At 41.9% G+C, this 24224-nt stretch overlaps 1 protein-coding gene across 4 annotated transcripts in view; it reads right to left on the bottom strand.

Moving 5' to 3' along the window:
* Nucleotides 1-24224, bottom strand: part of SMAP1 (small ArfGAP 1) — a 180919-nt gene that overhangs the window by 55801 nt on the left and 100894 nt on the right. For 2 of the 4 annotated variants that reach the window (XM_018058822.1, XM_018058823.1), the window contains one exon: nucleotides 20476-20556. The exons of the other annotated variants lie outside the window; for them this stretch is intronic. In XM_018058822.1, the coding sequence (XP_017914311.1) occupies nucleotides 20476-20556 (81 nt within the window). The remainder of the gene's footprint in view (nucleotides 1-20475; nucleotides 20557-24224) is intronic. 4 annotated transcript variants of the gene reach the window in all.

Raw genomic sequence — 24224 nt, 5'->3', positions numbered from 1 at the left:
GGACCGTACATGTTAATGGGTGAACTTTACAATATGTGAATTGTATCTCAATAAAGCTGTTATTTAAAAAATTTAACAACTGGAAAATATTGGCATGGTTTTCCCACAAACTGGAATAAAAAGACTACCATGATTATACATATTGGTAAACATTCCACTGCAGTCTGAGGATGCCAACACCTCCGGGACAGTTCTCTATGACTACAGATCCGTGTCCTCCAGCCCACCTCCTCCTCCTCCTCCTCTGAAAGGAGGTTAGGAAAACAGGAAAGAGGAAAGACGACTGAGGAAAGCAGGGCTAAGACTCCCCCTCAGAATACTACCCCCACTGCCAAGACCATGCTCTGGACACCAAGTCCTAGAAGGAGCCCCTATTATAACCTCCCCATTGCTTTGTTCACAAATCAAAAGTGATACTGTGAAAGCCACAGCAACAGACTTTCACTGTAAATGTGATCTGCGTGAACCCTCTCCATTTTTTATGTACTAGCATATGTAAAAGTGGGCTTCCCAGGTGGCTCAGTGGTAAAGAATCCACCTGCCAATGCAGGAGACACAGGTTCAATCCCTGTGTTGGGAAGAATCCCTGGCAAAGGAAATGGCAACCCACTCCAGTACTCTTACCTGGGAAATCCCAGGGACAGAGGAGCCTGGCAGGCTACAGTCCATGTGGTCGCAAGAGTCAGACATGACTTGGCAACTAAACAACAACAATACTTAAAAACAGGATTTAGCAAGGGGGGGGGCGGGGCGGTGGTGAAACCATGGGGAAATGGGATGTGGAGAACAGAGAAGCGCCTGCGGCACTGCTCTTGAGCAGGAGGGACACGGCCCAGCCAGATCACCACTGGCCATTCAGTTGAGGGAGGACAGAGATACATTTTTTCCAACTAAGAAAAACAGTAAACGGAAGAGTTCTAAATTCAAACCCACAATACGTTCTTGATTTGCCATCACTAGCAACAACTTTTTCTATAAAATGACAGGTACAGAGAGTAGACAGTTCAAACCTGAGAAACTATATGTAACATATGGAATGACACCGAGTACCCCTGTAACCTATACTGTAGTAAAATACCCTTTTCCATTAAAAGGCACCAGGGCTCCCTAGTAAAACGGACACAGGTCTGGGGCAGGCAATGTATAAGAGGAGCGTAAAACAACCACCAGCCCAAGTCTCAAGGAAATTACATACGACTAGAGTTGTATCACAGAAAAGACACAGGGACCAACTGGAAGAGTTTTTCCATCAAACTGCAACGACAGAAACATACTACTTGGCCTGGCTAAAAAGTTCATTCAGATTTGTCCATAAGATGTTACAAAAAAACCCAAATGGCCTTTCGGGATAACCCAATATATATGTTTAAATTCACGAATATATTGTGAGGACCACCCCCCTAACCCCCACAACCCTAACTGGACACAACCAGAGGATGCTAATGAGTCAACTCACTATCCTGAAAACCGGTAAACTAAAGGAAAAAATTAAGTCACCTCTCCTTCATGAATTACCAGCTAATCAGAACTACCCACATATATAAGAAATGCCAAAGGGCTGGCAGAGGATGGAGGCTGATCAGCAAACGCACCAAGAGGGGGAAAAGACCCCATTTCTCCCACACGTAAATCACAAGAAAAACAGAGGTGAAAGAGGACTTGCCAGACTAGGAACCTGAATATACCAATCTGATCTGCAGTGTGAGGCGGGGGAAACAATAGCGTATGATGTGTAACTGCAGAGATGAATCCTTTATAGGATATTTGATAAGAATAAGGGATCACTGGGTTTCAAGGAAGTGACACGATGATGGTTAATCCCAGCCTCCCTGTTCCGCCCTCTTTACAAACACCTCCGACTAAAAAGCCAAGCAGGAGAGGCCCTGAGGCTTGCCCCCCGCTCCCCAGCTTGGCACCTGAACAAACCCCTACTCTGCTGTCAGTGCGGCTTTCTGCGCCTTGGGCCCCTGATATGACTCCAGAGATCAGAACACCAGCAGAAACCACTTTGGGGAAAACGTGGATTTTCCCCTAGATGCTTTCAAATCAGTTATGAAGAAAGGACAGCTTCCCCTTCTATCCATCAGCAAGAAAAAGAAGGGACCCTCGACTAGTCTCCACTCAGCAGAGTCACAGAAGTTTGTCTTCAGCAGAATGCCACACCCTGCTGCTGCAGTCCACCTCCGTCATGGTCTGTGTGCTAACACACAGCACGTGGGGCCACCCTGGGTCTCCTGAGTCTCAGCGACTACGGTGGAGGGCGTCTCACACACCGCGTTAGAACCCCTGCTTCTGGGATCGTTACTAACACCCATCTATTCACTGGAGGGAGAGATGGAACTGGATCTGTTATAGTCAATGTAATGTCTGTAAAGTATCAGACAAATATCTGAATGAGATATTTGTTAAAATTCCTTGAAAAATAAACAGATGCATGTTCATCATTAAAATCAAACAACTAAGATGTTAAACTCTTTACCAGTGCAATAAGTTTAAAGTCTAATGATCAGTTTAAATATCTTTTAGGAGACAAAACAGATTTGGCATCATAATGTCACTTTAAGCTTTCAGCTAACATAAACCTCAAATGCAGCACAAACAGCACACCGAGACATTTTATTAGAAAAATTCTATATACGAAATAATTCTCACAGGAAGGCAGGAGTTTCTGTTTTACTATTGTATCCCTGGTACTGTGTATACAGCGATTGCATAATAAATACCTGCTTAGTGAATAAATGAGTGAATCGTCTTGAGACAAGAGCCCCTTGGAGTCTGACAAGGCTAACTGTTAAAAAGCAAAGCAAAATGTATTAAAACTAAAACGTCTTTAAATAGTCTTTCCTCAGGAAGCAGGTAACAATACTCTCCAGCCAGCAGGCTACGTCAGGGCTCCACTGTCCGGGGCTGGTCCACGGGTTACAGCCTCCCCTTCCCTCCTCCTCCTGCACCCAGGGCTCATCTTACTAAACCAGTGCTCACAACAGTGTTACTTCCTGGACCGAAACTAGCTATCCAGGGCTTATCAGGAAACTTCCGGTTCTCTCGATACAGTTTCTGCTGTAGGAGCCCTTCCCTGTGTTACACTCCAGGTAAACTGCACTGGGCGTTACTGCCAAACCATGCCCCCCCAGTGTCTTCCGGCATCCAGGGCTCCCTGACATCTTCAAAGCTCCCGCCAAAGGTAAGCACCTCCATGAATTCTCTCTTCATAACCCCCACGTGCTCTCCCACTTCCCTAAGTCTCCGTCCTCTGCATCTCTCCAGCTGTCTTGTATCAGCCTATGCTAACATGATTTTTTTTCATACATCCCCTTTTTAATCCCCGTTTTGCTCTTTCTGAATTTTAAGATTCTGGAAGGTATGCTCTGTCTCCATCATTTTTATGTTCCTTCCAATCCTTCAGGAGCATCCTAAAAGTTGCTACATTCAATCCAAATATTTCCTCCCAAAAATCTTTTGATGCATCTCTCCCTTAGATACAGAACAGTTGTACCATTTAATCTACTCAAAGGCAACCAAACTATCAGGCCAAATTCCTCTTAAGGTCACTGTTACCGGCCTTACACTTAAATCACAGAGAATATCACAGTAACTGACACAGCAACGCCCACTGGTTCTACAGCGCACTTTACGCAGTCGAGAGAGGAGGGCTGCGTGTTGCTGGGGGTTCAGAAGTCAGGTCATATACTCGGAGCTGCATTCAGGGGAGCTGAGGCCACAGATGTTAAGATACAGGGGGAAGACTGTAACAACATCCAAGCAAAGCTGTGCAGTCTCTGAAGCTCAGAGGAAAAGCGTCCAGAATGAAAGGCCTGGGGAGTCCTAGCATGGAGGCTGCACGGCGGTCTCACTGACGCTCTTCATTCTCGGCTTTGCGTGTCTGCAGCACACAAAGGGATGTAATGCTTTAGTTAAAGACATTTTAGTTCAGCACATGAACTCCAGGGATGTCCACACCCACTGGTCAGTGATGAAACTTGCTGTCATGATCCACACACAAACTCTTCTGGATACTTCTGCAGCAATGCCTCAAGACTGCTTACATGGCTATCAGAAAAGACAGTGCCTGTGTATTTCTAAAATTCACAGCTAAGAATGTGAAATGCAGCAGTAGCTAATAATACAGCCAGGATGGCAGCAGGAGGCTGCAAGCCCAGGCAAGAGGCCTTGGAAAGACAGCGGGCAGCCCGCTGCAGGAGGCGGCGAAGCAGAGAGAACCACGCAACTCACCGGGCCAGAGCTGCATCTGCAGCACATAGCCGGGAACTCAACAGAAACAGAGCACGGATGCCACCTCTTGACAGGCGGGAGGCCGCTGCCTGGAGGACAGACGGACTTCCCTGGATCCTCTGGGGGCTGAGTCAGCCTCCACACATGCGCGTGAGTGAGGGGCACCCTGTCCTCGCAGCACTGTGCATTTTTAATTTTCTGCTCATGAAACTTTTCTTGGAGTTTCTGTGTATTCAGAAAAAAATTCTTAGAAAGCAAGTAATTACTAGGGAAAGCATGTGTTCACATATCCAGGGCACTGTAAGTTTAAGACAGGAGTGAGTCCTTCCCCACCAGTTTATTCTTTTGGGGGCGGGGGTGGCGGTGGGAGGTAGGTAGGAGATGTAATAGGAAAATAAAAGGTAAAAAATGATCTATCAAATTTTTATGTTTAGAAATTTGATGAAGGAAACATAACATGAAGCTTTAGTCCTTCTGAGCGATCTGTTACAGCATTACGAACGGTTGCTGGGGTGAAGCCACTGGGAGCACTAGACGTATTCATTTCAACAACACAGGCTACAGTACACCTGTGCAGCCTAAGCCTGGCTTACTTTCAGTCTACCATTACTCTAACTGGTACAGATGACCGGCCACGGGATGGAGACGTGCCCTTGTTCGTGTCTAGTGACAGGCGGGTGGTCGCTGCCTGGTGGACGGGTGGACCTGTCCCTGGATGCTCTGGGTGCCTTGCCACCCTCTGCACACACATAGGGAGGCGCAATGCCACACAGGGACAGCAGCTGCACCTTGCTGTCACAGTGGAAAGACCACATTTGAAAACAATTTTTGGAACACCGTGATTACAAAGGAAAAAGTTATAACTCTACATATGTTGTTGCTCAGTCGCTCACTCATATCCAACTCTTTTTGACCCCATGGACTGCAGCATGCCAGGCCTCCCTGTCCATCACCACCTCCCAGAGCTTGCTCAAACTTATGTCCCTTGAGTCGGTGATGCCATCCAACCATCTCATTCTCTGTCATCCCCTTCTCCTCCTGCCTTCAATCTTTCTCAGCATCAGACTCTTTTCTAAAAAAGAGTCAACTCTTTGTATAAGGAGGGCGAAGTATTGGAGTTTCAGCTTCAGCATCAGTCCTTCCAATGAACATTCAGAACTGATCTCCTTTAGGATGGACTGGTTGGATCTCCTTGCAGTCCAAGAGACTTTTAAGAGTCTTCTCCAACAACACAGTGCAAAAGCATCAGTTCTTCTGTGCTCAGCTTTCTTTATAGTCCAACTCTCATATCCATACATGACTACTGGGAAAACCATAGCTCTGACTACATGGACCTTTGCGGGCAAAGTAATGTCTCTGCTTTTTTAATATGCTGTCTAGGTTGATCATAGCTTTTCTTCCAAAGAGCAAGCATCTTTTAATTTTATGGCGGCACTCACCATCTGCAGTGATTTTGGAGCCCAAGAAAATACACTCTGTCACTCTTTCCATTGTTTCCCATCTATTTGCCAAAGTGATGGGACCAGATCCCATGATCTTATTTTTTTGGATGTTGAGTTTTAAGCCAGCTTCTTCACTCTCCTCTTTCACTTTCACCAAGAGGCTTTTTGGTTCCTCTTCACTTTTGGAATAAGAGTGGTATCATCTGCATATCTGAGGTTACTGATATTTCTCCTGGCAATCTTGATTCCACCTTATGCTTCATCCAGCCCAGCATTTCGCATGATATACTCTGCATTAAGTTTAATAAGATAATGTACAGCCTTGACATACTTCTTTTCCAATTTGGAACCAGTCTGTTGCTTCATGTCTGGTTCTAACTGTTGCTTCATGACCTGAATACAAGTTTCTCAGGAGGCAGGTCAGGTGGTCTGGCATTCCCATCTCTAAGTATTTCCCACAGTTTGTTGTGATCCACACAGTTAAAGACTTTAGCATAGGCAATGAAGCAGAAGTCGATGTTTTCTGGAATTCTCTATGATCCAACAGATTTTGGCAATTTGATCTCGTTCCTCTGAATTTTCTAAATCTAGCTTGAACATCTGGAAGTTCTCGGTTCACGTACTAGTTATCTAAAAGGTATGTGAATCTAAAAGGTAGCCAAAATAAACACCACAACTGATGAATCTGATTACGTATTCAAAAGAAAAATATGACAATATAAAATTCACTACAGAATCATTAAAATTGGGTTATAAAGGTAAAGCTGTATATATTCACAAAGTCCCTTTGGAGTTTCGCTTGTGAGCTCTTAAGCTGCGGTAATAAGCACAGGGTTCAACGGCATTAAGTGCATTCACACTGCTCTGTAACCGCCACAGCCATCCTCCTCCGGAGCTCTTTTTATCCTGCACAACTGACACTCTGCGCACGAAACCACCACTGCCCTCACGCGCCCTCCGACCCCGGCAACCAGCACTCCACCTTCCGTCTCTGTGAGTCTGACTCGCGGGAGGCACCTACGAGCAGCATGGTGCAGTATCTGCCCTTCCGTCTTCACTTTACTTCGTCTAATGTCCTCAAGGAGCACCCATGCTGTAGCTGGGATCAGAAGTTTCTTCCTTTATAGGCTGAATAACATTCCACTGCACATACACATCACATTTTGTTTATCCATTTATCCACTAATGGACATTTAAGTGGTTTCTACTTTTGGCTATTATGAATAACGTTGCTATGAACATGGATGTATGAATTCTGTTTGAGTCCTTGTTTTCAATTCTTTTGGGTATATACCTGGAAGTAGAACTGCTGGATCAAATGGTAATTCCATGTTTCTTTGAAGAATTACCACACGGCTCTTCACTATGGCCACACTATTTTACATTCCCACCAACAGTGCACAGGTTTCCAGTTTCTCCACAACCACTTGCTATTTTCTGGCAATTTTTTTGACAGCAGTTATCCTAATGAGTGTGAGATATAAAGTACTTAAAGTACCCTTTTAAAATCCTATAAAAATTTTCAAAAGAACTGAAAGTAAAAATTAAAATGTTAAAAGTGGTGAGACTCTGTATAGTGAGACAACAGGTTTTCCTTTGTCTTATTTTTCCTTGTATTTTCCATGGTTTTTATAATAGGGGGGAAATGGCTATTTTAAAAATGAGGCTGATATTCTTATCACAATGATAAAAGACTTAAGAGGAGGCGTGGACCTGGTCACTGCACAGGTGCAGAAGAAGTCAGGGCCGAGGGGAGAACAAGCCCGGCACGCTCAGAGGCCAGCACCTGCCGGGCTCCCCTGGAACGTGTGTATGGCTTGGGGAGGGGCTGCCTGAGACGGAACGTGGGCACAGACGGCAGCACACCTCGGTACCAGGCACACAGGTACCTGGGCTGAGGCACCTGTCCTGTGGTCTGCAAGCAGCAATGCCTGGTTCTCGCTCAACTTTTCCCAATGGTCAGGCCTCCACGAAACTCTGAAGAAGTTGGAATCTTTGTTCTTGGCACCCAGTCTTTCTGGCACAGCAATGCTCAGAAATAAATGCAGTAATCTAGACAAATAATTATAAGTACCACAAAAGTGATACTCCAGAAGGGGAGTAACAACAAGGCTTATGGCTACAGGGCTAAATGCTGTCAGGGGCCCAAGACCATGTATCTAATCCAATTTTTATCCTAACAACCTGTTCTGTTTGTAACCTCCAAAATGAAGGTGATTCTTTTTTCAATTTCGAAAAATTTTAAAGGTTACTTTCCATTTACAATATTTATTACAAAATGTGTTGTAACTATACATGTTTCTTTATAACTTTGTTTGTAATATATTTTGTGTTGTACAATAAGCACCTTGCGCCTGTCTTAACACCAACAATCTGCACCTCCCACTCCCCACCCCCATACTGCCCCTCATCCACTAATTTGTCCACTCTACCCAAAATGCAAATGATTCAAATCATATGCGAATTAGATGGAAAGATGCGTGATTTTAAAAGATAAACTCAACTCTGGGAAACTTCGAGTTAAGAAAATGCTGATTTGGGTTTCAAATCATCTTATGTCTACCTCCCACTCAATGGCATTATTATAAACTTTTTCTTTCATATATATAACCGTATTACTTCCTTCCAGCATCTGAGTAAAACTGCTAAGAAAATGATTTGTGTCTATATCCAAAAGCCGCCTTGATCTCACTCACACTCTCCCTCGAAGTGTGCACCAGACTGCTTTCTTTCTTCCACTGAGACCAGTTTCATGGACCTGGAATTTGAATCAGTGATCCTCTAGTGATGAGCAGTCTTGTCCTCCAGGACATGCAGCAACACCTGAAGACATTTCTGATTGCCAGGACTGGCAGGATGCTGCCAGACATCCTGCAAGACACAGACGTGCCTCTACCACATGATTCCCAGCGTTTAAGGTGATGCTTGCCACACGGTAGGTAGAAAAAATGCCCATTAAACTGACAGATTTACATATGAGGGAACTGAGGTTCAGAGTGATCAGGTATTTAGTAAACAGCAGAAAATGGAAGTCAAGTCTGCTTAAGCCCAGGCTCTACCTTCTTTACCTTCTAGTAGTTTAATGTTTTTCAAAAGGCTTTTTAAAAGTCTGTATCCTTTGACTTAACAAATCCAGTTTTACAAACGCACCCTAATAAACTATCACACAGTTGTGCACCGATTATGTGTGCATATTTTCATTATTCAAGAGATAAATTTTAAAACAAATCTTTCTATAGTCAGAGTGCTCCATTTCCACTCACAGGAATGTTACTAAAGATAGAAAAGCGTACACATATTTACCAACAAGAAAGGGTACTCAAGACATACTGTTATAGGACAGAGGAGCAGGTAGTCCGATCCCATGTGGATGCACACATTTCCGTGGGAAACAATATGGAAGGATGAACATCAAAATGCTAGTGATAATTTTTCTAAGTGGTTAAATCTGTGACAATATTACTTTTTCTTTTTGCTTACGCATATTTTCTAACTTCTTAAAAGCAGACATGGTTTGGCGACTATGTGGAGGTAGAAGGGAGATGCTACTAAAATCCATAAAGTTTCTATCTATCCTGTCTCTTGGTTAAAGAATGAAAAACGCTATAAATTTACTGGACAGGAATATGATTTCTTTTGACTTAGGAGTAGCAGTAGTGATCTTTTCTTTTTCAGAGAGAAAAAATTTACTAAAAAAAGAGAAACCTAATAGCTAAAGAAAGAAAGTTGTCAACAGCAACTAACAATATAGACTCGAGTAAAACCTGGACCACAGAAAAGCAGGACCAAAATGCTTTCTAAGCCCAATGCACAGTTATGCTGAATCTATTTTTTTTAATCTACAAACAAAAGATTGCTATCAAACTAATCTCCAATATCAGATTTTAAGCTGGAAATGAATGATTTGTGGAAAATACAAAGAACCTTCCAATTCCACTTAAAAAAAAAATGCACTGTTAAGACATCTGCCATGCTTACTTATTACTACCTAGACCATATGTCTCCACTTCCACAAAAGCATTAACTATTGGAAATATCTGACTCTCAAATGCACACACACATTATGTGCAATGTTTATCTAGCTTAAATGACACTGAGAACCTGGTGGCTGTGTAAGCGTCTCTGTCAGACTGTTAACCAGCAGAGCCTATTAACACAGCATCTGGCAATGAGCCACTGAATTTCACTTTAATGGTTTACTAAGAGCAATCTGACTGACATACGACTCATTGCTTACTTTTACATGGCTGTACTGAAATCTCAAGTGCAGGAGCTTTGCAATTTTACTTTCTACTTATATTGAAAGGTCAGAGCACTTATTGTATTTTTTAAGTTTTATTAACATAAAAGTTTCTTCATAAAGACAACACTGCTGGTTGTTTCTGTTTTTTCCCCAACTATGTAAAAAAATCACTATTCACCCCACTTCTGAGGCCAGGGACAGCAGCTAGGAGGAGCCACCCTGCACTGGAGGCCAGAGGCGGCAGCTGGAAGGAGCCACCCCACGTCCAAGGAGCAGTGGCTACGCGGGCGCAGGAGGGCCTAGAGGAGCCATCCCACATTGAAGGTCAGGAAGGGCGGCGGTGAGGAGATACCTCTCATCCAAGGTAAGGAGCAGTGGCTGTGCTTTGCTGGAGCAGCCGTGAAGAGATATCCCATGCCCAAGGTAAGAGAAACCCAAGTAAGATGGTAGGTGTTGCAAGAGGGCATCAGAGGGCAGACACACTGAAACCATACTCACAGAAATCTAGTCAATCTAATCACACTAGGACCACAGCCTTCTCTAACTCAATGAAACTAAACCATGCCCACGGGGCAACCCAAGACAGGCGGGTCATGGTGGAGAGGTCTGACAGAATGTGGTCCACTGGCGAAGCGAATGGCAAACCACTTCAGTATCCTTGCTTGAGAACCCCATGAACAGTATGAAAGGGCAAAATGATAGGATACCAAAAGAGGAACTCCCCAGGTCAGTAGGTGCCCAATATGCTACTAGAGATCAGTGGAGAAATAACTCCAGAAAGAATGAAGCGATGGAGCCAAAGCAAAAACAATACCCAGCTGTGGATGTGATTGGTGATAGAAGTAAGGTCCAATGCTGTAAAGAGCAATATTGCCTAGGAACCTGGAATGTCAGGTCCATGAATCAAGGCAAATTGGAACTGGTCAAACAAGAGATGGAAAGAGTGAACGTCGACATTCTAGGAATCAGCGAACTAAAATGGACTGGAATGGGTGAATTTAACTCAGATGACCATTATATCTACTACTGCATGCAGGAATCCCTCAGAAGAAATGAAGTAGCCATCATGGTCAACAAAAGCGTCTGAAATGCAGTACTTGGATGCAATCTCAAAAACGACAGAATGATCTCTGTTCATTTCCAAGGCAAACCATTCAATATCACGGTAATCCAAGTCTATCCTCCAACCAGTAATGCTGAAGAAGCTGAAGTTGAACGGTTTTATGAAGACCTACAAGACTTTTTAGAACTAACACCCCAAAAAGATGTCCTTTTCATTATAGGGGACTGGAATGCAAAAGTAGGAAGTCAAGAAACACCTGGAGTAACAGGCAGATTTGGCCTTGGAATGCAGAATGAAAGCAGGGCAAAGACTAATGGAGTTTTGCCAAGAAAATGCACTGGTCATAGCAAACACCCTCTTCCAACAACACAAGACTCTACACATGGACATCACCAGATGGTCAACACCAAAATCAGACTGATTATATTCTTGCAGCCAAAGATGGAGAAGCTCTATACAGTCAACAAAAATAAGATCGGGACCTGACTGTGGCTCAGATCATGAACTCCTTATTACCAAATTCAGATTGAAATTGAAGAAAGTAGGGAAAACCGCTAGACCATTCAGGTATGACTTAAATCAAATCCCTTATGATAATACAGTGAAAGTGAGAAGTAGATTTAAGGGCCTAGATCCGACAGATAGAGTGCCTGATGAACTATGGAATGAGGTTTGTGACACTGTACAGGAGACAGGGATCAAGACCATCGCCATGGAAGAGAAATGCAAAAAAGCAAAATGGCTGTCTGGGGAGGCCTTACAAATGGCTGTGAAGAGAAGTGAAAGCAAAGGAGAAAAGGAAAGATATAAGCATCTGAATGCAGAGTTCCAAAGAATAGTAAGAAGAGATAAGAAAGCCGTCTTCAGTTATCAATGCGAAGAAATAGAGCAAAACAACAGAATGGGAAAGACTAGAGATCTCTTCAAGAAAATTAGAGATACCAAGGGAACATTTCATGCAAAGATGGGCTCGATAAAGAACAGAAATGGTCTGGACCTAAAGAAGCAGACGATATTAAGAAGAGGTGGCAAGAATACACAGAAGAACTGTACAAAAAAGATCTTCACGACCCGGATAATCACGATGGTGTGATCAGTCATCTAGAGCCAGACATCCTGGAATGTGAAGTCAAGTGGGCCTTAGGAAGCATCACTATGAACAAAGCTAGTGGAAGTGATGGAATTCCAGTTGAGCTATATCAAATCCTGAAAAGTGATGCTGTGAAAGTGCTGCACTCGATATGCCAGCAAATTTAGAAAGCTCAGCAGTGGTCACAGGACTAGAAAAGGTCAGTTTTCATTTCAATCCCAAAGAAAGGCAATGCCACAGAATGCTCAAACTACCGGAAAATTGCACTTCATCTCAGAGGCTAGTAAAACAATGCTCAAAATTCTCCAAGCCAGGCTTCAGCAATACATGAACTGTGAACTTCCTGATGTTCAAGCTGGTTTTAGAAAAGGCAGAGGAACCAGAGATCAAATTGCCAACATCCGCTGGATCATGGAAAAAGCCAGAGAGTTCCAGAAAAACATCTATTTCTGCTTTATTGACTATGCCAAAGCCTTTGACTGTGTGGATCACAAGAAACTGGAAAATTCTGAGAGAGATGGGAATACCAGACTACCTGACCTGCCTCTTGAGAAATCTGTATGCAGGTCAGGAAGCAACAGTTAGAACTGGACATGGAACAACAGCCTGGTTCCAAATAGGAAAAGGAGTACGTCAAGGCTGTATATTGTCACCTGCTTATTTAACTTATATGCAGAGTACATCATGAGAAACACTGGACTGGAAGAAACACAAGCTGGAATCAAGATTGCCAGGAGAAATATCAATAACCTCAGATATGCAGATGACACCACCTTTATGGCAGAAAGTGAAGAAGAAGTAAAAAGCCTCTTGATGAAAGTGAAAGACGAGAGTGAAAATGTTGGCTTAAAGCTCTATATTCAGACAATGAAGATCATGGCATCTGGTCCCATCACTTCATGGGAAATAGATGGGGAAACAGTGTCAGACTTTATTTTTTGGGGCTCCAAAATCACTGCAGATGGTGACTGTGGCCATGAAATTAAAAGACGCTTACTCCTTGGAAGAAAATTTATGACCAATATGCTAGACAGCATATTCAAAAGCAGAGATATTACTTTGCAGACTAAGGTCTGTCTAGTCAAGGCTATGGTTTTTCCTGTAGTCATGTGTGGATGTGAGAGTTGGACTGTGAAGAAGGCTGAACGCCGAAGAAACTGATGCTCTTGAACTGTGGTGTAGGAGAAGACTCTTGAGAGTCCCTTGGACTGCAAGGAGATCCAACCAGTGCATTCTGAAGGAGATCAGCCCTGGGATTTCTTTGGAGGGAATGATGCTGAAGCTGAAACTCCAGTACTTTGGCCACCTCATGAGAAGAGTTGACTCACTGGAAAAGACTCTGATGCTGGGAGGGATTGGGGGCAGGAGGAGAATGGGACAACAGAGGATGAGATGGCTGGATGGCATCACGGACTCGATGGACGTGAGTCTGAGTGAACTCCAGGGGTTGGTGATGGAGAGGGAAGCCTGGCGTGCTGCGATCATGGGTTCGCAAAGAGTCGGACACAACTGAGCGACTGAACTGAACTGACTCATCTACATCATCTTCTTAAAAGATTCAAATACTAATTAACATTAATATATGTGGTAAGTTGATTTTCTCTCATCAACTTCAAGAAGTTAGTGGCAAAAATCTGCACACATGCAAAAAAAAAAAACTTTTTAAATTTTTCATTAAAAATTACAACACATGCTTGGGGGACCACAGGCCAGTCACAGCAATCGCTTTAAAGTATTTCACCAAGACACATCCAAGAGACTGGTGACAGTACACACACATTAGGTGGACATATATACCCTATTATCTGTAATACAGACAACTAATGAGCATCTACTGTGCAGCGCAGGAATTCTACTCAATGTTCTGTGCTGACCTAAATGGGAAGAAGGAAATCCAAACAAGAGGGCATATATGTATACACATAGCTGATTCACTTTGCTGTTCAGCAGAAACTAACACAACACTGTAAAGCAACTATACTCCAAAAAAATTAAATTTTAAAATGCTTAAGATGCACACAAGCAGAGAAAGCTATGCTACAAAAGGTTTAAGACACTTATCACTATGTAGAGGGATTATGAGAAGTTATGTACCTTTTTAATGTTTTGCTTATTTATATATTTTTTTCTACACAGAATATATAATATTTAATAAATAATTTTTGAATATTAAAATTTTTAATTCATAAAACATAAAAATATTCCAAGATAGGTGAATAATTATGTACTAAACTCACTGTATTTATCTCAGAAAGACCTTAAGTCTACGAAAATATAAAATTCTTTACTTTGATTTCATAATCTAAAGTTTTCTGTTAAGATACTCATTGCATACAAAATCAATGATGCATTTACACTTGTAGAACAGGCATCTAAACAGAAATACCTAACACTTTAAAGTAAGCCATGTTTTCTGAAATATATTCAGACACACACAGATATACACACACATACATACACACACAAATACACGCTCTACACAAATACAGAAGTAGCTAGCATTAGGAAGAACTGAACACTTTTTTCCTAAATTAGGCTTTGTCATTTAACAGGAAGAATAGCTCATTGAAACAGAATAGCAACTAATGCGGATGAGAAATCAGTTTGAAATAATAAAGAGAATTCACTGACTAAAAACCAACTCTGGAGCTGTGAAAGCCATCTTTAAGGATATAGTCAAGATGATTTTAGGAACCTGTCCCTATGTTCAATAGATTTAATAAGTAATTCTAAATTTAGAACTGTTAATTACCAAAGGGATCACTAGAGATCATCAAGGCAAAGTTTATTAATAAATGAGGAAAAAGCAGATCTAGGCAGTTAACTGACTCTGCCCAGTTAACTGACTGAACCCAGACCACGGGCTTGAACCTGGCTCTCCTCCTGACCCTGCTTCTTCTGTGGCAATCAAGTCTCAACAAACATGGCCAACTGCTTCTATAAATGACATTTCCTGGAACACACTCACATATACTGCCTGTGTGCTACAAAGGAAGAGTTGAATATTTGTGAAAGATACCTTATGGCCTAAAAGATTTAGTACCTGATTCTCTACAGGAAAACATTTGCTGATCCCTAAAGTTTTCTTAACATACACTGTAAAAGCTTCAGAACTTAACACATAAATTCTATCAATAATAAACTACATTATAATAAACAGCAATGAAACCAGAACCACCTAACTACCTTAGGAGGATTTAATTCCCCCATCCCAAGAACTGACTGTCTGTCCATTTTCCATGTTTTGATATGTACATCTTTAAGAAACACTATAAAACTTAGAACCTCCCAAAGGAGAAATCAAGATCTGCTTATTTAAGCTGAAAGAGAATTCATGTACATTCCTTTAACAGAGTACTTCTCATCTACATAAACATATTTATAGATCACCAGCTACTTGGGAGCCAGTCTAGCAGATAAATCTAAACAAGCTGAATTAGAAATGTCAAACATAGGACAGAATATTTTAGAAAAAGTCAAATATATACACTATTTTCCAGCAGAATATCTAAAGCACAACAGACAGACATCTATTTAAATGTCAAAAACATCTGCCCTATTAATCACTTGATTTGGTAAATGTTTAGGTTTTACCTTCCTCTTCCCAGAAAATAAAGTGAGCTGGCTCCAGCTAACCCATTAGTAATAGATGCTTATACAACACAGTAACATAAACCTCAGGGAGACCTAAGTACAAAATATGATTTAAACAAAAGTAGTAGGCTGCTCAGGGAAAACAAATGTATTTATGGAAGGAAGAAGTCCCTAAGGTAGGAAATCAATAAAAATTATGAATCCACTAGTTAAAGACAATATGGGATGGGGCTATATATAAACACGATTCTTTTTTAGAGAACCCTGGACTGTTCATTATAAAACGATGCAGAATGTACAACAGAACAAAAAATTGCAGCACCTGAGGGCGTATATGTCAAATCCAAGTGTGCACACACACACATACCCGACCTGGGGCTTCAATCAGAAGAAAACCTGGGCTCGAACCCCTCACCTGCCAACAACTGTTAGCACTGAGCAAGCCACTTTTCAGTGACTCGATATCCTTCTAGGCTTTAGTCTACTCCTTTACAAAATAAGAGATTTGGACTAGGTAGCAAAGTTCCTTCTAATCCCCCAATTAGCATACTTCCAAATAACCGTTTATTAACTCACGGCTGCATGTCAAGTCCAAGTTAATGGCTTTAATTATGTGTAGAAATAAGTGGACTTAGAAGAGGTATTCTGGAAAAATTAACCCTATCAAGCATCAATCTTTCAAATGCATGAAGATGTACAAGATGGCGCTTAGTCTGCTCTGCCTTATAAAAGAAATGAAATCCTATTTTTCCAAGCTCCATAAATTATAACTAAACTAGATTACATTAGCCAATTCATATATTCTCTCTGATTCTTGATTTCTCTACCTCCAACAATAACTGGTCTTTGTAAGGAGTAAAGAGAACACACACGGGTGAAGAGCTGAAACCTTCCCTCTGAGGTTAGGAATAAGATAAGGATGCCTTCTATCACTGATTCACAAACCAGAAATAAAAAGAGCAATGAAACCACAGAAATAAGACATTCATGTAACTGGAAAAGGACCAGTTTCTTCGACATGTGTGTGTGTGTGTGTGTGTGTGTGTGTGTGTGTGTGCGTGCGTGTGTGTTGACTGTTAAAACCACAATATTGTAATTAGCCTTCAATTAAATTAAAAAAGAAAAAATAGGCAATTTTAAAAAAATAAAGAGAAACTGTATTTAGAAAAAGAAAAAGTCAACAAGGGAAAAGTAAGCAATCCAATTTAAAAAGAGGTGAAAGATCTGAATCAGAGCTCCAAAGAGGGGCTCCAAATGGGCAATGAACATGTGAAAAGGCCCTGAGCCTTTTTCGTAATATACAAAATGAACACTTAAAATACAATGAGATATCACTATACACTCATCAGACTTTAAACAATAATATTTCTGATAATACCACATGTTGAAAGAACGCAGAGTCACCAGAATACACTTGGCATTTGGTATACACGATGTAGGGTTGCGTGACACAGCTCATCAACTGGGTATGCACAACAGTGTTCATACTTTATGACCAAACAAGTCCACTCCTAAACACATCCTGAAGAAATACACGCTTAGAGGCATGTACAAAAGCGCTCACAGCAGCACTACTTATTAAGGGCTAAAGCCTGGATATAATCCCAATGTTTACCAATTGAATGGATAAAGTAAGAAACAGAAACATGATGAAATACATTACACAACAACTAACTAAGGAAGCAGACAACTATATACCAAAAAAATGCTGGCTGGAAAAATAAAGAAAACAAAAGAATATTCGTGGTATCATTTCATTTGTATGTTCAAAAAATACAGAAAAACAGTATTTTCTAAATATGATTTCTTTTATTTACATACACACTCAGAGAAGATAAATCTATTCCTAAAATGCAAGGAAATTATCCCTGGGGAGAAGAGAAGTGATTCAACTGGGAGATGTTACGGCAGCAGCTTCTGGGGAGCTGGCCACGTTCTGTTTCCTGACCAGGCGGTGAATACAAGGCTGGTCACTTCACACTTGTAAGTGCACACGCACAAGTGTACACGCAAACTGTACACTAGCCCTGCTGCTGCTACTGCTGCTAAGTCGCTTCAGTCGTGTTCGACTCTGTGTGACCCCAGAGACAGCAGCCCACCAGGCTCCCCCGTCCCTGGGATTCTCCAGGCAAGAACACTGGAGTGGGTTGCCATTTCCTTCTCCAATGCAGGAAAGTGAAAAGTGAAAGTGAAGTCACTGAGTCGTGTCCAACTCTCAGCGACCCCATGGACTGCAGCCCACCAGGCTCCTCCGTCCATGGGATTTTCCAGGCAAGAGTACTGGAGTGGGGTGCCATTAGTTCCTGGCAGATAACAGATAGATAGCCAGTAAAGCCAATCCCTTCTTATTAATGAGGATGATATTCTGACTACTACTGATATAATTTTCACTGCTATTACTACTAATTTCTCCTCTGTAGATTATACATGGGGGCTCCCACGGGGGCTCAGTGGTAAAGAATCCACCTGCCAATGCAGGAGACGTGGGTTCGATCCCTAGGTTGGGAAGGTCACCCAGAGAAGAAAATGGCAACCCACTCTAGTATTCTTGGCCTGGGAAATCCCATGGGCAGAGGAGCCTGGTGAGCTACAGTCCATGGCGTCGCAGAGTCGGACACGACTTAGTGACTGAACAACAAGATTATAAAGCTCCCTGACGATCTCAGCTCAGAGAGAAGGCACAGAGAACAGCTAGTGTGAAAGGAGGAGAGCTCAGTGGCGCCACTGCTGTCTCCCCACTGTGCAGACTGTTAAATGCACTGGTCTCTCCCTTCTCATGCAGCTTGTACTATCCTGACCACGAAAGCTTGACAGGAGCTGAGGTTTCCCCCTGCGGGTGACTGATTATTCCATCAGCAAGGTTCCCACCAGCAGTAGCAGGAGTCCTGAACTCTGCAGGGTGAGCAAGAGGAACAGACAGGTGTGAACTGGGTTTAGTAAAACCAAACACTGAAGGGAAATGGTAACAGAAAAGTGCCGCTCCGCCCCGTGCCCACCCCTGAAGTGCTCTGCCCACACGCGCAATCCAGAGACCGCTCACAGGTCACTGGCGGCCCCTTCCCTCAGCAGGCAACGGAAGGCAAGCACTTACACGCAAGGCAGTGAAATACATGAGGTCATGACATCAAATGCTCACTGTATTCTCAGGGCAAAATTTTTTTAAAGAGGAAAAAAATGTATGTTTTAAAAGAGGTTAAATTTTAAGTCTTGCCAAGTACAACAATAAGGCATTATATAAACTCTTTGATATTTCCAACTTTTGAAAACAAAAGATAAAACCTTCTAGTGATTTTTAAATTCCTTTGTAATCAAAAAGAAAACTGTTAGAGATTTCACTAAAAGTTTCTTACTGATGCACGCTGAAGAGAAAAGTTTCCAGAGGAGAACTGAAGCAATTTAAGTAACTGGGGTTATAATCACTAACTTTATCACTCCTTATAAAAAGTTTTATAATATTTAACATCTGACTAAAACAAAACCTAGATGCATCCTGTGTTGGGCAAAGAAACTGATCTAACAATATAATTAAAGAATCATATTAGGGAGGAAATAATACAATCAAATGTATGACAATGTCCCCGGAATTCTGAGGAAGGGAGAATGTGTATCTACTTGGGGCAGTTAGAGGGCCTTCATGGACAAGGAGGAGGCCTAGGTAAGTTGGGGGTGAGCAAAGGACAGCCTGGCCAGGCAGTTCAGGGAAGAGAGATGGGAAGTGTGTTCAGGGGTCTGGTACTGGTGGGGCCAGGGGTTAAGAGGACACACACCAGGAGGGAGGTGAAGGTGCAGATGGTGGGCAGGTGTGGGCGCCACATAAAGTTCTGACCAGCCTTGGGACTCTTAGCAGCACGTCTTAAAGCTGAAGGCAAGCTTATAACTTTCTGAAAGTATAGGCTATTCTAATAAACGTGATGGAAACAGAGCCAGTGAATACTGACTTGTACGCTTCAAATGGAAGCAGTCTATACTGTGTAATTTATGCCTTCATAAAGTCGACTATCCACACTGCAACAATTAAAATTAAGGACACGCTCTCTTTAGTAATAATTCTCTTTCCACGCTTCCATTATTGTGTGAGGAAATGCACTGAGAGCCAAGCCGCCATGACTATTTAACCAAGTCCTACAGACATCCATCGTTATCTTGCTACAGTAGGGTAGCAAGATAGTAGGCCTGATCACATCTCTTCTGCTCATCACTGCAAAAGAACCTTTCAAAAGAATCCACAGCTTTTCCTTCAAAAAGAATCAATGTGGACCTTAAAGTCCTCTACAATTTGAGCTCAATCTGCCATTCTGGTCTCTTTCCCACGACTTTCTATACACAGACACAGATCTTTCTTCACTCTACTGCTCACTCTTTTTCTAACTAAACCCTGTCTTTACTTTCGGTTCTGTCCTCAAGGTGTCCTCTGCACAGGACACGCTCCTACCTCACAACCTCCGTCCTACCTACATGTCAGCCCACTCAAGTGCTACACTCAGTGTAGAGTGTCTTCTGAAGGCCTCTGCAGGGCCCTCTGCACTCTCTCAACTTTGCTGATTGTGACGCCAGACTGTGCAAGAAAGCCAAAACCACCACTCTTTACATCAGGAATAATACTTGCCCTCGAGGAACTCACAGGAATCTACACCCACACATATGTACCTGATTACAAGTCATACAGGACAAGACAGATATAGGACACACTCCGCAAATACTGGTTGAAGGAATGATTACTGCATATCATGAATATCTCCAAATCATCCATATATAACTATACAGATAAGGTTGTAACCTGCGTGGATTAAAAAACAGGAAGAGATTTTACCTTTTCAGTTGTAAGAGGTTTTGTAGGCTTTTCTGGTTCCTTTTCTTTCTTTTTCTCTTCCTTTTTTTTTTCCTTTTCTTTCTAAAACACAGCCGAAAGTTTTGATAAGTTCACTTTTTAAAAAATGTCAGCTCTTCATACATTTTTATTTTATTAGTTGGAGTCATCATTTGAAGAGAGTACAAATTTCAATGATGACAATATTCAGTGGTACTGAGATATGAAAGAAAACATAGCAAATTCATACTGTCATCAAGTATGTTAATAACACAATAAAGAATAACTTTCCTTAAAAAATTAAGACAGAAGTGAGACAATTTAGAACTTCTTTGATATTTCAAAATTTGTTTAAAACAAATGCAATTTCTATTCAATAAATTCTCATTGCATCTTTACATAAAGTTAGGTTTCCTAACAGCAACCATAAAGTTGAAATTTGAATATAAAGAAAACAAAAACTAACTCATAGAAGAGAATTCTTTATCAACCAGATGAAGGCAGATTACAACATGTAAACATGAGAAGAAAAGTGTAAAATCACTTTAATTTTTTTTTCAATCACCATAGTGTTGTGATATTTTTAAAGGGCAAATACAATTATTTTCTCATGAAAATAACGTTGAAGATAGTGTTTGGGGACCAGAATGAGCTGACTGGTTTGCATATATGATACAACCCAGTCAAAGTAAACTATAATGATACTATAAAGTTCACAATTTGAATTTTCAAGAAGGATGAAATAAGATATAATAATAAGTACTTAAGGGTTATAAACAGGTGGGAAAAGGAAAATGAAGTAGATTAAACAATAAGCATTTGTAAGGCATATGGAGGGAAGAGATGCCTAGAAATTTACAATCTGGTGATAATGCAACTGAGTGCTGATCTAGACCTTAGTTCCCTGGCAGCAAAGATGAGAGGATAAACTGCTAAACCTCGAAAAGGCAGGATAATAAACACATGAAACTTGGTGAAAATGCCTAAATGTTGTATCTGCACCTAGGCCTTTAAAAATAGTGCTTGACACCACCTCTCAAGAGAAGAATCTTTACTATGTGTAAATTGGGAAAGTCAACACCAGCAATTCCTAAGCCAAAATGGTAGAGATAAAATTAAAGCTCCTATTGGCCAGGCACTGTGATAAGCACCTTACTGTCTAAGTCAATGTTTATAATGATGTCGGAAGAAAGTCATCATTGTCATTTTACAAATGCAGAAACAAACTCTCAGGAAAGACACTCAAAGCCGATCGCAGCAGGGCTGAGGGCTGCAAAGCCTCCATGCTCGCTGCTGTCCAGTGGGCTCTGCTTCCCACACTGTCCTCCCCACGGGGACAGTGGGCACCTCCCAAGCCCTTCTCAAGGGCTACACACCGTGTGACTCACTGAGACCCGCACAAGAGCCTTCTGAGATAAGGAATATCACTGCCACTGCGTAAGTGAAAAATAAACAGGATGTGCAAAAGTCCTTCAGGTGTCATGAAATGTTTTCCAGACCCCAGTCAAGTTTAGGGAAGAAAGCAACATAACTGGACATCCTCACTAATATGCTGGAGGTGGATGGTCCTGCAGCCTCTCAAAGCTCTTAGTTATTTCTCAAGGATGTCACTGTCATGAGATGGGGAAGAAGCCTGGCTTTCTAATCACTAATCACCAAAAATAAATTAAACCAGTTCAGTTCAGTCGCTCAGTTGTATTCGACTCTTTATGACCCCATGGACTACAGCACACCAGGCCTCCCTGTTCATCACCAACTCCTGGAGCTTACTCAAACCCATGTCCATTGAGTCAGTGATGCCATCCAACCATCTCTTCCTCTGTCGTCCCCTTCTCCTCCTGCCTTCCACCTTTCCCAGCATCAGGGTCTTTTCAAATGAGTCAGTTCTTCACATCTGGTGGCCAAAGTACTGGAGTTTCAGCTTCAGCATCAGCCCTTCTAATGAATATTCAGGACTGGTTTCCTGTAAGGTTTTGTCTTTTCACACTGTTCATGGGCTTCTCAAGGCAAGACCACCACAGTGGTCTGCCATCCCCTCTCCAGTGGACCACGTTCTGTCAGAACACGGCGTGGCTCATGTGGCTGTGGCCCACGCGATCAGTTTCATTAGTTTCCTGTGACTGGTTTTCATCTGGTCTGCCCTCTGAGAGGTTAAGGATAAAAGGCTTGTGGAAGCTTCTTGATGGGAGAGACTGACTGTGGGGGAAACTGGGTCTTGTTCTGATGAGCAGGGCCATGCTCAGTAAATCTTTCCCTAGCCTTTCCCTTCTCCAGGGTATCTCCAACCCAGGGACTGAACCAAGATCTCCCGCATTGCAGGTGGATTCTTTATCAGCTGAGCCACAAGGGAAGCCCAAATTAAACCAGCTGGCTGTGTTTAACCAAGGGAGAGCACAATTTGATGTCTTGAACACTGGAATTTCAGTTGTCAAACTATGGCTATAAGCAACAATTTTATGACATGAGCCTTGAAGTCACATTAAAAACATGGGTTCTAGCCAAAATGGCCATCATCAAAATACCCACAAACAATAAAAGCTGGAGAGGGTGTGGAGAGAAGGGAATCCTATACTGTTGATGAGGATGGAAACTGGTACAGTCACTATAGAGAACAGTGTGGAGATTCCTTAAAATACTAAAACTAGAGCGACCATATGACCCTGCAATCCTGCTTCTCAGTATATATGCAGAGAAAAACAAGATCCGAAAAGATACATGTGCCCCAATGTTCATCGCAGCACTGTTTAAAACAGCCAAGACATGGAGGCAACCTTAATGTCCACCAACAGAGGAATGGATACAGACGACGTGGGATGTACATACAGTGGAATGTTACTCAGCCGTTAAAAAGAATGAAACAGCCATTTGCAGCAACATGGACAGACCCAGAGAGTGTCATCCTGAGTGAAGGAAGTCAGAGAAGGAAAAACATTATATGACGTCCTTTACATGGGGCATCTAAAAAGAAATGACACAAATGAGCTTATAAAACAGAAACAGACTTACAGCCTCGAGAACAAACTCATGGTTGCTGGCAGAGGGAGGATGGGGAAGGGATAGTTAGGGAATCTGGGATGGACGTGTACTCACTGCTGCATCTAAAATGGACAACCAATAGGGCCCCACATATAGCGCAGGGAACTCTGCCCCATGCTATGCTGCAGCCTGGATGAGAAGGCAGTATGGGGGAGAATGGATACGCATCGTATATGCACAGCTGAGGCCCTTCTCTGTTCACCTAGAACTATCACAACACTGTCTGTTAACAGGGTATACCTCAATGCAAAATAAAAAGTATAAATACAAAAAAAATTTTTTTAATAATAAAGAAGGAGATAAAAATAAGAAACTTAGAGCTAGGCAACTCATCAGGTGACTGATCTATTTAAGATACAAGTTTCCTAAGGGAATGGTGAAATATATATATTTTTTTAGGTTGGAGGAAATATGTCTTTAGTATCAATGCTTCTGATTTCTTCTTTGGCTCGTAGTAGGCTGAACAGAAATCTCAAAAATTTCTGTAAGTTCTTTCTGGGAGACAAATCTCTCTCTCTCCCCTTCTCTCTCTCCAGGGAATGCCTCAAAACCAGAGCTGCTAGAAAATGTAGATAAATTCAGTCTGAAGAGATTAGTTTCAACCACTCTATGAAACAAGCAATATTCAAAATCTTATAAATAAGCTAAGATGCACCAGTGGCAGACCTTTCTAGGACCCTAACTTTTAGTGAGCATTATTAAACTTTCATTTTCTA

This window comes from Capra hircus, chromosome 14, assembly GCF_001704415.2.
Source record: "Capra hircus breed San Clemente chromosome 14, ASM170441v1, whole genome shotgun sequence".
NCBI classification, from domain to species: Eukaryota; Metazoa; Chordata; class Mammalia; order Artiodactyla; family Bovidae; genus Capra; species Capra hircus.
Note: the sequence above shows the minus strand (reverse complement) of the source record. Positions and strands in the feature narration are given on the sequence as shown.